Genomic DNA, 14,169 nt, shown 5'->3' with positions numbered 1-14,169 from the left:
AGGTTGCCTACCCCTGTCTTAGGGTAATCTGTGAAGTCACTGATTTAGGGCAACTTTCCTCAAAACGCAGAATTGCAGCTTCCTATGACCAATCATCAAAAATGGTAGAGGGAGAAGTACAGCCCAAAATATCTGGTTGCTGGAAGTCTGGTTAGCAGCACATCCAGACCAAGATTTTTGTCAGATTACATATGGCAGTAAGCTTCGCTGTCCCTGAACCACTCCTTTGAGTGTGTCTACCACCATTGCTTGCTTTCCAATAGGTTTATAAGTATGTGAAGGTGTATGTGTGTGTGAGCAGTTTGTGATTCTCATATTTTCTTTAATGAACATGGAGCTATGTGTGTGATTGCATCAGTAAGACACTTCCACATGTTATTAGATCTGATTTCTCTCCCCCATTGCTTACTAGAAGGGACCTTTCATCAGGCTTATGAAATAACAGGGCTCCAGGATCGTGAGACAGATGGATTTACAAAGATGCTTTTAAGAGTGCCTCACAAAAGGGTGCAGTGCCACAAATTTACCTTAACAAAATAAAATGTGTTAATAAAAACAGTGAATATTGGACAATAGCCAGAAAAATGAGTTTGTGTAAGACTTCTGTTGAGACCAATTACCCATAGTATCACTTTAATGAGGTACAAGATTTTGTGTGGATAAAACAGGACTTGAGTTGCACATGTGACAGATCTTGGGCTGTGTGAGAGCCTTGTTCGTGTGGGGAAAAATCAGTATTCAATCATTCCAAAATATCTTAGTGGGCAACCTAATTGAACAAAGGGAGATTTCACACCAGCAAGCACTACATTAGAGTTATATTCACTGTGGGATGTGCCCCTAGTTTCAATTATTTTGCATATGTTACTGTATGAGATCATTGCATACGTTAAAATGCTATTCATTTAATCCCAATGGAAATTTCCTGTAAAAGGATAAAAGGTAGAATTTGACTTTTCTGCAGCGGCTGTAGCCTTGTTAATGCAGAGGTGCATTTATCCATATCTTCCTGTTTGTGCTGAAGAAAGAATAAGGTGAGATAAAAAATAGGATAAAAAACCCCCAATTCTTCACAAACAACTCATATCTAAATAAAGCAGGATTTGTGCTATTATTTGCCCTAGTGAGTTTACTAAGGTCAATCTAACTCATTTTGTTATATAAGAGCAAGGTTAGGGAGAGAGGGTTACCCATGGGAAAAAGAGACTATCGAGGAAATGTTGGCATATTCCAGAGAAAATACTTTTAATGTGATTATAGGTTGTGTGCTAGGGCTCTAATGTTTATACATGAAGAAGATAGGAGCGGCATGCTTATTCTTCACCTTTGTGAGTATGGAAGTGAATGGAAGGAACACAAATACGTGTGTTTTCCTTTGGAATGAGGAAGGAGGTATAAGTTTTAGGTGATATATGTGAAATTAGGATGTGTGCCTTGTACTTCCCAAACCTCAGCCTTTCCTATAGTATTGGATAATAGTTCTCATCATTTCAAGCCAGCATGCCTAGTGGCTCTATTGAAAGGGCTGAAAGTTGGGATGGCTCCTGAATGAATTTAAAAGCTGCAATGATCTTATCTGTCTGGTGAAGGCAAGAAGATTTATTTATTTAGCATTTGGGTAAATGTTTCATTTAGCAAGGAAAATTGGGATTTTGCTCTGATATTAGACTACTTGACTCTTAACCTTAAAATTTTGGATGGATTTTTTAATTATTATTATTATTATTCTATTTCCTTCCTTCCTTCCTTCCTTCCTTCCTTCCTTCCTTCCTTCCTTCCTTCCTTCCTTCCTTCCTTCCTTCCTTCCTTCCTTCCTTCCTTCCTTCCTTCCTTCCTTCCCTTCATTGCTTGGGCATCCAGAGGCACAACCTTTCCTGCCACAGGCATGAGTACTCTTTGGAAAGGAGACTTTTAACCAAAAGCTGGGGCTGACTTTATGCACAGTTAACTTCACAGTTCCTTATGCAATTCATGATAGGAAATTCCAACACTAATGGGCTCACACTCTCATTATGTATGAACCCTTTTAAACATACTTGTAACAATACAAAACTATAGACACACCGCATTACCTGATGCACATATGCATGAGCAGCTGTCTGGTTGAGTCAGATTTCACAATCAAAATTGCAATTTGTACACATGGAAAGTTTTAAGAAACTTTGTCTTGTATTTCCAATGGTCCCTGGAGGCAAATTCTAATCTTTGCATTTTGTGAACTGTCCTGTTTTGACTTGTCATCTTCCTTGCACCCAGTGGTTTGTGAAGGGCAGGGGTGCTCATGCAGTATGCATTCCAGAATCTCAGATAATCTTCTATGCCACTTGATATTATGAGCACTCTGCTCCATCAAGCATGTCTGAGGCCCGATCCTGCTGGGATGTAGTGTTGTTCATTTGAACTTTAGATGCTCAGGTTCATGGCATAGTTTTATTAAACTCAGCAAGATACATCCTTTCTTAAGTTCCTGTTGCGACAATCCCACCTCTTCCACTCTGGATTGCCATCTTTTTCTTATATGCTCTTACCACAAATCCACATTCCAGGAAGAATTATCTGAATTACTGTCTTTTATTGACTCAAGAGAGGTGAATTTATAGAGTCTCCCTGTGGAACTATGGCTTGTCCTGGTAGGGATGCTTGAAAAAACAGAAATATGCCTGAGTTATAGTCTTCTTTGCCAAGAGACTATGTGCTGATGTGTGCCATTAAAAACCCAGGACAAGAGTTCTACCAAGAGATCAGCAGCAGCAATAGTAATCAGCATCCATCTGTCAATCGCAACACAGCCAGAATGACTTGGCATCCTTATTGGAAGAGACATGTCTTTGGAACAGAATGGAATGGCCAGAGCAAGGCAATTTGGTGCAAGCATCAATGTTCATTATGTTATCAAAAGACAGGTTTGGTGACAATATCAAAGATTTCCTAAGAAGAACCCTGCCAATTCAGAGATGCTTGTAGAAGCTGTGCTTCCTTCACTGCAGTAGCAAATGTCACTCTTGGATGACCTTTCTGATTTAGGGTTGAAAACCATGTCAAACATGCAGTTTCCTTGTGAAATATAATCACTTTATGAATTTATTTACAAAACATTGTTTTGCATTGTGTGTAAGTCCTGAGAAGACCATCAGGCAAAATTAGCTATAATCAAAACTAGAGCGCCTATAAAAAAAGAAGTAGAACAAAGCCAATCAAATACTTATGCAGCAGGCAAGATTTTAAAAACACTAAAGACAACTTAACTCTCTTTTTGAAAAAGAGTGCATTAGGCGTGGGCTCCGTAGCCAGGTGCTGCCACTGATAAAACCTTGTAATGCATCTCTACCATTTGCCCTCTCTTGGCAGCAGAATAACTAGACTTGACAAGTACGTGCAAGTGCAAGGAAAACAAAGTGTTCTGGTCTCAAATCATTTTAGATTTTAAAGATAATAATCTTGTATTAGACCAGAAACAGTCAGAAGTCAGTGCAGTTTAAACAAGAACAGGGCAATATTTTCAGAAAAGCAGATCCAAGAATTTTTTGAAAATAGCTATACCTTCCAATTGCGAAATAACCATCTCGTGTTACATTTAATTACTATTAACTGTAATTGCCATTAACTGTTATGCCTTAATGTGTTAATTTATTTGTACACATTATCTATTTAAAGATGTTTACTAGGACATATTCCAAGGAATACATTGGGCTCAGATCTTCTCCTTGTGTTACAGTCTTGCAGTTAGCATTTTATCTCATATCTATTCTAGCCATATCTAGTCACCATGCGGCTTGCCATAGTTGTTTTACTAACTGCATTTTGCAGCTATCTCGGGTATTGGTTTAGATGTAACTAATGCCTTCCTGCTGGATGGATGCTTACTAAAGCAGATGTTCATTCTAGCTACCTCCTCTGGAAACAATGAGGGAGAAATCCGCCTAAATCTGGGGAAAGCATGCAAGCAGCAGGAGGCACCTAATCAATAACTCCCAATCTCCCATGGATGATCAATCCTTTTCCAGAGCTGAGTCTATAGCCCCATCAATCAGCTAGTGCACCCATTCCCAGCTGACATAAAGGTTTGCGATGAGACAAGAGAGAGGCTGTCATTTCAGGGCTAGGATATGAAAAAGACAATGGAGTAGATCCCTGAAATGGAATCTACCTGTGGCCAATGCTCCTTTCAAAAAAAATCAAAACAAAAGACAGTTTTGCTGTGTATCCTGCGCTTCATGCTTATAATTAGTCTCTGCCTTCCCTCCAGCTGTCTACCTGCACTCTCCGTGGCACAAGGCTACAGGAGCCGCATTTTGATTATTACAACTATTCTCCAGCTGATCAGGACATGAGTGACTCTGAGCTGCCACATGTCATTGAAATCTATGACTTCCCACCGGAATTCCGCACTGAGGATCTGTTGTGTGTCTTCTGCCATTACCAGTAAGCAGTTTGGTTCTGTTTCCTCACTTGTGTTTTCCAGTGTAGTCTATTCTCTGAGCTGAAATGGCTAAGATGTAGTGCATTAGAACTGCACCTTTTCAGTGACTTCTTTATTTAAGAATCACTGACCAGCTGCTTGCTTTTATTGCAGCCACCCCTGCCTCAGGGCCATTACTATCAGCTTTTTCTAATGATGCTCAAGTTTGGTATGTTATTGCCACCCATCAAGGGAATATTACATTGTTCCCGTTCTCTAAACATTCTTCCTGTCCTGCAGTGAGAAATTCAAGTGAACACAAATCTATTTCCTAACTATATATTTTCTTTGAAGATGCATGTAATTTGATGGTTTTTGTTGTTGTTATTATTATTTGGATCACTGCCAATTTACCAACTTTTCTTCTTTCATCAGGAAAAAAGGCTTTGATATTAAATGGATAGATGACAGACATGCTCTGGGTATCTTCTCCAGTCCCATCACAGGTATGACCTGCTTCTGCAGACCAGACTTGCTGGATGTGGTGTCCTTGGATGGAAGATGCTAGATGACAGCATTTGTTGGGTGGGGAGGCTCAGGGCTCCTGTTCTCTCCCTCCCATTTCTCATCTGACGTTGCCTTTATTCACCATAGCACGGGACGCTCTCAGTACCAAACATCTGATGGTGAAAACCCGTCCCCTGTCACAAGCTACACAAGCTGCAAGGACCAAAGCCAGAGCTTATGCGGGTGAGTCCAGAAAAATTCAAAAAATCTCCCAGATTAACATTTTCTAGCCGCTGAGTCATGCCTGTAATATATATTGTCTTCCTACCAATATTAACGGAGGCCATCTGATTTTATACAGAGACAGAAGTGAGGCTTCAACTGTCCTATCCACCTTTGCTCTGCACATGTCATAGATTGATTAGTTCTGGTCCTTAGTGCTGATAAAAAATACCTCCTGATCAAGAAAACTCTTCCATTGGAAATATCCATCATTCCCTCTTAAATTTAGCCTTTAGAATCCTGTGCACGGTTCTCCAGTGAAAGAGCTACACTAATATCTGTTGATGGTGTCCTCTTAGCATTGAACAGTGCTTTTTGCAACATTAACAAGGATCAATCCTATAAAATTAGTTAAGTTTTTTGTGGGGTTAGGGAGGGGGGAGGGAGAAGACTATGGTTGCGCGGGAAAGGTACACCTTCCAGCCACCATAACGCATGCCAGGCCCACGACCGTTCGCGACGGTGTACAACGAGGACCAGTCGCCGATAATACCCAGTGGCGTACTGACAAACATCCCATTCCAAGGATGGTGGGGAATGGCAGAAGGTGCACAGACAGAGGGCCGTATCGTCACTGGGAGTGTCATCTCCGCTCTGTACAAGCGGTGAGACGCTCCAACCCTCTGTACTCCCCCGGAGGACCCGGGAGCAAAGGTGTGCACCCTCCCATGCTAAGGCTGGTCTACCTGAATGCAAGGTCCGTAGCTAACAAAGCTCACCTCATTCGTGACCTAGTGGAAAGCGAGCATGCGGACCTGGCTTGCATCATGGAAACCTGGCTGGGCCCAGAGGGTGGTGTCCCTCTGGTTGACCTCTGCCCGCCAGGTTTCCAGGTGCTGCACCAGCCTCGGGCCCATGGGAGGGGCGGGGGAGTGGCAGTTATCATCAGGGAATCCCTTAGCCCGCGAGAGACCACTGTCCCTCAGATGGTCGGGTGTGAGTCTCTCCTACTGAGATACGGCCCAGGGGCGCAGTTGGGCCTGCTGCTGGCGTACCTACCACCTAATCGTGCAGCAGCGGCCCTGCCCGAGCTACTCGATGCCCTCTCAGGGTTGGTGGTTGAATTCCCAAGACTCATGGTCTTGGGCGACTTTAATCTACCGTCCCTGGGAGGATCGTCCGAACTGGCTCGGGAGTTCATGGCTTCCATGGCGGCCATGGACCTGTCGCAAATAATTTCTGGACCGACTCAGAGAGGCCACACCCCAGACTTGGTGTTCTTGTCTGGACGGTGGCGTGATGATATCGGTGGGGGTGCCACAACTGTTACGCCCCTGTCATGGACCGATCACCACCTCCTGCGGCTAGACTTCCCCCTTGCCACCCCCCACCGTGGGTGCATGGTGCCAGTCAGATGGTACCGCCCTAGGCGCCTAATGGACCCTGATAAGTTCCAGGCAGCGCTTAGGGACACGCATGCACTCCCTGCTCACAGCTCGGCGGATGCCTTAGTGGAAGCCTGGGAAAAGGCAGCCACGGAGGCTCTGGACCGAGTTGTACCCTTGCGGCCTCTGACCCGGCGCAGATCCCAGCGAGCCCCATGGTTCACCGAGGGGCTCCGGGAGATGAAGCGTCGGAGACGGGGCCTAGAGAGCCGTTGGAGATCCAGTCGATCCGAATCCGACCGATTGCGACTAAGAATCCTCACCAGGTCTTATCTCGCTGCGATAAGGGTGGCAAAATCCAACTACTTTTCCACCCTCATCGCGTCCGCAGATAATCGCCCGGCTGCCTTGTTCAGGGTGACTCGCTCCCTATTAAACCAAGAGGTGAGGGAGGAACCCTTGCAGGGTCGAGCCGAGGAATTCGGTCAATATCTGCTGGATAAAATTGCTCGGATTCGAACTGGCCTGGACTCCAACTGGGCTGAGATGGAAGAACAAGACATGGACAGTCTTGTCGACGTCATCTGGGAAGAATTTGATCCTGTAACTCCTAAGGAAGTGGACAGGATTATGAGAAGGTTGAGCTCCTCCACATGCTTACTGGACCCGTGCCCTTCCTGGCTGGCCTATGCAGCTCGAGAGGGGACACGAGGCTGGTTCCTAGCGGTCATCTCTGCTTCTCTGAGTGAGGGTCACTTCCCCACCGCCTTGAAGGAGGCGGTGGTGAGACCTCTCCTCAAGAAGCCCACCTTGGACCCATCCTCTTTGAATAACTTTCGTCCTGTCTCCAATCTTCGCTTCCTTGCGAAGGTTGTTGAGAGCGTGGTGGCGCACCAACTTCCTCAGATCCTGGATGAAGCGGTTTATCTAGACCCGTACCAATCGGGTTTCAGGCCGGGCTACAGCACGGAGACGGCATTGGTCGCTCTGATGAATGATCTCTGGAGAGCCCGGGACAGGGGCCATTCCTCTGTCCTAGTCTTATTAGACCTCTCGGCGGCTTTCAATACCATCGACCATGGTATCTTGCTGCGACGCCTCAGGGGACTGGGAGTGGGAGGCACGGTTCTGCGTTGGTTCTCCTCCTTTCTCCAGGGTCGCTCGCAGTCGGTGCTGACAGGGGGACAGAGGTCGACCCCGAGGCCTCTCGCTTGCGGAGTCCCTCAGGGGTCGGTCCTCTCGCCTCTCCTGTTCAACATCTACATGAAACCGCTGGGTGAGATCATTCGCAGTTTTGGAGTAGGGTACCATCAGTATGCTGATGACACCCAGCTTTTTATCTCAACTCCAAACAATATCAGTGATGCCCTAGACGTGATGTCCCGCTGCCTGAAAGCGGTCCGGGAATGGATGGGGAGGAACAGGCTTCAACTGAACCCGGACAAGACTGAATGGCTGTACGTACCGGCAAGCCAGGATATTCAGAACGTCCCATTGCTTAACATCGGGGACAAGTTACTACCCCCTGTTGATAGGGCCCGCAACCTGGGTGTCCTCCTAGACTCGCAGCTCTCCCTGGAAGACCACATAGGAGCTGTGACCAAGGGGGCCTTCTCCCGGGTTCGACTAGTTCGCCAACTACGGCCTTATCTGGACCTGGATTCCTTACGTACAGTCACCCATGCCCTTGTGACCTCTCGCCTAGACTATTGTAACGCTCTCTACATGGGGCTGCCCTGGAGATCCACTCGGAAGCTTCAACTGGTGCAAAGTGCAGCGGCACGGACACTCTTGGGAGCCTCCCGATACTCCCATATCACACCTCTCCTCCGTGCGCTGCACTGGCTTCTGGTTGCCTTCCGTGTGAAGTTCAAGGTGCTAACAATGACATACAAAGCCCTACATGGCATGGGTCCGGACTACCTACGGGAGCACCTTCTGCCAATGTCAGCACCCCACCGTCCTGTGCGCTCCCACAGAGAGGGCCTCCTCAGGGTGCCACCGCCAAGGAATGTCGGCTGGTGGCCCCCAGGGGGAGGGCATTCTCAGTGGGTGCGCCAGCCCTCTGGAACAGCTTACCAACCGAAATCCGGATGGCCCCCGACCTCCGTACCTTCCGACGCGACCTAAAAACCTTCCTGTTCCAGCAGTCCGGCCTGGCATGATAGCTTTAATTGGGGTCCCAGTTTGTTTTTACTATTGTTTTTTTGTTTTTTATTGTTCAATCTGTATACCTTCCTTCCTCTGTACACCGCCCCGAGTCCCTCGGGAGAAGGGCGGTCTATAAAAACAAACAAACAAATAAATAAATAAATAAATAAAATGCTGGGTCATCCCCTCTCATGTTGCTGTTGGCTGAACTAATTCCCAAGACTCTTTTCAGGCAAATATGATGTGCTGCTCCATGACTTCAGTAGTAAGCACAGCAAATATTTTTTTAGTTTTCCAATCCTGGGTTTTCCAACATCTGTAAGACTGAAAAGTGAGTAGCACAATGTTAACGCTGCCATATCTCGTGGTCTGTTTTCAACACTGTATTATTATTATTATTATTATTATTATTATTATTATTATTATTATTATTATTATTATTATTATTATTATTATTTCGGTTTATATACCGCCCTACTCCCAAAGGACTCAGGGCGGTTTACAAGGCAAAATTTAAAAATTATGGGGATAGAATTAATAGATCTGGAGAAGCAGCAACTGTAAAGCTCTGAAAGGACTTGTATATTTGGCCAGTGGTTTCTTAAGTTCATTGCAACTTGTCCTCTTTATTATTCTTTTTTTCTCCTAGTTTCATGGGAAAGTCCATTAAAGTTGCTACCAATCTTTCACTCTGTCTTGTTATATTTGAAGTAGAAAGGAATGCCTATGTTCTGGGGAAGAGAGCCATCTGTTAATATTTAAATATGCTTGTCTGCTTTTCCCTCCTCTTAGAATTCCTGCAACCCGCCAAAGAGCGTCCTGAGACCTCAGCTGCTCTGGCCAGGAGACTGGTGACAGGTGCCCTTGGTGTGCGAAGCAAGCAGAGCAAGGCCGAACGTGAAGCTGAACGCAAGCAGTTACAAGCAGCTCGAGGTAAGCTTGAAGGAGCAGAGACACTGTGGTGTTGGAGAGGTAGGTGTGTGTGTGTGTGTGTGTGTGTGTGTGTGTGTGTAAGAAGTTGGAAGAGATAGGAATGGATATTTTACTTCTACCGGTAGGAGTACCAAATGTCTAAGATGGAAAAAAATGCAGGCTGCAGTATCATAAAATAGCAATGAGAGAAATTACATTATTCCTCTGTGTCTTGGTTTCAAGCTACTCTGCTGTCATTGACTATCCACATTCAGGAAGTCTATCTGGTCTAAGTGTCTGCTTCAGTGCAGTAAGCCAAAACACCTTTGCTATCACTCTGCCAGATCTACCTGAGTACCCTAGGGAACTTCTGAGTGGCCAGTGATTTCCTTGTCTCAGGTTCATCAGAAGAACTGACTGTGCTCTCCTGAAATATGCAGGGATATACAAGAAAGAATCAAGTGCGCTTAACTCTTCAGTCCCCTTTCTTTAACATTACTAAGGTACAGCATCTCCTTCTCTGCCCGTCCTTTATGTGCACCAACCAGAGAGCAGTGATAAAGCTATTGGTCTGGCTGTGGGAAGGAGAGTTTTCCATCCTAGCTGGGAAACTAATGAAATCGACAAAGTCTTTGCAGACTCTTAGTGTACCCTTCTCTGGTAGAAATAGAAAGAAGACAGTTTCTGCAGAATAGCTTGTGGATATTTTGGAAATGAATTCCCCCATCCTGCAGTGGTGCAATCTCTTGAGTAAAGGGTTATTTTACTCTTTAGTTGATACCCGTGTCTATGGTACAGTCTTCTATTTATGATGGGTGTCTGGACCCGTGTGGTCTTCAAAGGATTCTACCTAGCTTATCTCCAACTCCTCATCCTCCTGGATGGCCCAAATTGAAATTGAACCCACATGTTTGTCAACGCTACTTTTTGCCCCTAGGGATGTAAAGGACAATCATTTAATTTTAATTTTAATTTAATTTAATAATATTTCTATACCGCCCTTCTCCCGAAGGACTCAGGGCGGTGAACAGGGCAAGAATAAAAATACAGGATTACAAAAGTTAAAAAATAATTAAATACATGCCCATATACTAAAAATACATCTTAAAACCCCAGTAAGATAACAATAACAACCCCCCCAGTCCCCCATCAGGCCAGGCCAGCTTGTTCAAAAAAGTATGTTTTTAGCTCGCGGCGAAAGGAGCGAAGATCGGGCGCCGTCCGGAGCTCAACCGGTAGCTGATTCCACAGCTCCAGGGCACCCACAGAGAAGGATCTCCCCCTGGGGGCCACCAATCGACATTCTCTGACCGGTGGCACCCTGAGGAGGCCCTCTCTGTGGGAACGCACAGGGCGGAGGGAAGTTGATGCCGGCAGCAGGTGTTCCCTAAGGTACTCCGGACCCCTGCCATGTAGGGCTTTAAACACCATTACTAGTACCTTGAATCTCACCCGGAAGACAACTGGTAACCAATGCAGCTCACGGAGCAGAGGTGTAACATGGGAGTATCGGGAGACTCCCAACACAACTCTCGCGGCTGCATTCTGTACCAGTTGGAGCCTCCGGGTGGTCCTCAAGGGCAGCCCCATGTAGAGAGCATTGCAGTAGTCTAGTCGAGAGGTCACGAGCGCGTTAGTGACCGTGCATAGATCATCCCAGCTTAGATCATGTTGAATGACCAGAAAATATAGCATAATGAATGTATTAGTTATAAAAGCTATCAGAAGTGTATTTCCTCTTGTGAAATAGTAAATCTTCTGAACAACCAACCTCTGTTCCATCTCATACTTATGGGCTAGAAAAATCATGTAACTTAAAATTCACCCTGTAGACTTGTTTTCAATTTAATCAGAATTTCTGAGTTTCGGGAAGAAATGTATTATTTATTTTATTTATCTGTTAGATTTCTGCCCAGCTTTTCCATAGCAGCTCAAAGTGGCTTTCACGGATAAATCTTTTTAATTTTTTTTTAAATCCTGTGAGATAGTTCGGGCTGAGAATTGAATATGACTGGGTGACCTGAATCCAGGTCTTTGCAGTCCTAGACAGAAACCCTGAGAGCTTTTTGCCAGAGCTGGTGGATATAAAAGGCAGAGCTGAATCTTGTCCAGATGGATCAGAAATGATAAAAAATGAGGATGCAAACATTAAATATAGAAGCTATGGACTCCCTCTTGAAAAAAAGGGGGTAGAAGTTAGTTTTACTGGTCCCATGATCTTTTGTGAAAGTGCTATATTTCAAGCTCACATTGATCTTTCAGGCAGCATTGAAAATCAGCTGAGAAATGCAGGTCATTTACAATGCAAATATTTTATTTGTGGTATTTTTTCTTTAACAACACCCTTTGCACCTCAGGAATATGCTGATAGCTTTTTGTCAGTTCAGATGATAAATCTCCAGGTGGTTCCATTTTCTAACATTGCCTCTTCTCTCTAATAATAAACTCAACTCCTCTATCTTTTCCTTTTTCTGCAGCCCCTCCCCTCCCCTCCCCCCATTTTTCTATGGCATATCCTTAAACAGATATTTTGCAGAGTATCTGTTGACCTTCTTCAATTGTTCTTTTGAAACTGGAGTACAAGTATTGATTATTCAAGTTTTTTAGACATTCTTATTGTAATTAACTGTTAAAGATTGCTTTTTTCTACTGGTTTGGCTTTTTGAATAGGATATGTGTCCAATAATCACTGTCATTTTTCCATCAATAATATTGGGATCAGATATTCTATAAGCTCAGTGCAAAAGACATTTGAGGGAGAGGAAAGCATCAACATTAAGTATGTGATGTCCAGGTTTATGTAGCCTTGTTAATTGAATGCCTTTACTGTCCTTACTGAGGTCTCTATTCTTGTAGGTGTGCCTCTTTGAATCCATGCAAGATCTAGGATTGGTTATTTTCCTATCCTTTTTCTTGGAGGGGATTGGAAGAGAGAAAGGATTCCTTCCCAGGAGCAGCAAGAGCAGTTTATAGCTCTGTAAATGCCTTGAGGGAAGAAGGCTGTGGTATATCCAGTCCCTCTAGGACAGGGGTAGGCAACCTTGGCTCTTTTATGACTCATGGACTTCAACTCCCAGAATTCCTGAGTCAGCTATGCTGGCTCAGGAATTCTGGGAGTTGGAGTCCATGAGTCATAAAAGAGCTGAGGTTGCCTACCCCTGCTCTAGGAAAAAGATATAGGGGAAATGTGGTTGTGTCAGGTCTTCAGTGTTCAGCTAAGGACACTAGGTGGTGCTCCAGTTCTGTTTACTGTACTGAACAATATTACCACTCCAGAATTCTCAAAACCCTGAGGCAGGCTGAGCTTCAAAAAAGTAAGAGAGGAAGACATGCATAAGAATAGCTAATTTATTTTAATTGCAGCTACCAACTCAGTAATTTGCTACTCTTCTCTGCTGAGTAGGCTTTCAAGTGGATTACAAGCAAATTCTCTAGGCTGCTGTCAGGTGAAATGCAGTTCCATAATACCTTGCATGGATCTGTAGGAAGGGATAGATAGGATTCAGGCGTGCTGTGCAGGGAAGTTGAGTAAAGACTTCCAGTGTGCAACGATGTGAGCATGTCCACAGTTTGCTGAGGTAGATCTTGATCTCTGCACCAACTAAGCAGAGGCAACAGCCTTCTCTATCGGGAGAGAATGCATGCGCACCAAGGCTGCACTTAAGGGTTACCAAAGCCCTGGAAGTTGCTTCTCTGATCAGCTCTATATCATATGACCGCTGCTTCCCCTAATCACATTATTCTCTTGCAGAGCGGAAGCTCTTGGAGGCCAAGCAAAAGGAAGATGCCTGGGAAGGTCGTGAGTGAGTCAGCAGCCAGAGTGAGAAGAGGAAAGTTGATCAGGCCTGCTTGAAAACTTCATGGAGTGGAACTGACAAATGGCAGCTTGTGCTTACAGCATTGAGGGAATCCACCATCCTCTTTTCGGGGTTGCAATAAGATATGGGGAGTTGTGAGTGCATTGGAGTAGCCAGACATGCCAGGGTGAGTCATGTGAACCCAAGCTACTGGGTTGACTGGAAGACCGTGAAAGACTGGGACCGGCAGTACCTCAGGAACAGCTGCTAGATTGTTAACAGTCCTGCCAGTGCTGTTCTGAGTGCCATAGAATGTAATCCAAATGCACTCGTCACATTAGTTTAAGGCAGCATGGATGCAGGGCCTGTCTGTGCTCTGGGTCACTGAATCATGTTGTGCTCAGTGGGATGGGACTGAACTGCGATAGCTTTTAGATCAGGCCCACCAGGATGGCCAGGCGCCCAATGCTGAGCTTGCTATTAAAGTTGATTTGATTTTATATGGTGTCGTGTGATGCAGGCAGCTTTACTGCCTCCAAGTAACTCTATGAATCTTCAGCGCCGGAAATTAAGCAGAGGTGTGACAGCAGTTCAATGAGTTGTTGTTACTGTGGTTGGCCTGGACCGAGACCCTCCTCTTCCAGATTCTTTGGAATGGAAGTCAGCATAAGATGCCCAGAAGACAGGAGCTTCTCTCTTATAAACCCATTGCTGATAGAACCCTCGTAAGTTCATCCGAAGAGCTGAGATGAAAGCAACTCCTCCTGGATGTGGAAATCAGGAGACCCTGCTGACC

At 45.0% G+C, this 14,169-nt stretch overlaps 1 protein-coding gene across 1 annotated transcript in view; it reads left to right on the top strand.

The window, feature by feature from the left end:
* The window catches only part of R3HCC1L (R3H domain and coiled-coil containing 1 like), a 46,507-nt gene extending 32,634 nt beyond the window's left edge, over positions 1-13,873 (top strand). The window contains exons 3-7 of the mRNA XM_083363661.1: positions 4,247-4,422; positions 4,835-4,905; positions 5,054-5,149; positions 9,457-9,597; positions 13,328-13,873. Of these exons, the coding sequence (XP_083219787.1) occupies positions 4,247-4,422; positions 4,835-4,905; positions 5,054-5,149; positions 9,457-9,597; positions 13,328-13,383 (540 nt within the window). The 3' untranslated portion in view covers positions 13,384-13,873. The remainder of the gene's footprint in view (positions 1-4,246; positions 4,423-4,834; positions 4,906-5,053; positions 5,150-9,456; positions 9,598-13,327) is intronic.
* The last annotated feature ends 296 nt before the right edge of the window (positions 13,874-14,169 follow it).

Source organism: Vipera ursinii, assembly GCF_947247035.1.
Source record: "Vipera ursinii genome assembly, chromosome: 5".
NCBI lineage: Eukaryota > Metazoa > Chordata > Lepidosauria > Squamata > Viperidae > Vipera > Vipera ursinii.
The sequence above is the reverse complement of the archived record's forward strand: the minus strand, read 5'-3'. Positions and strand labels throughout refer to the sequence as shown.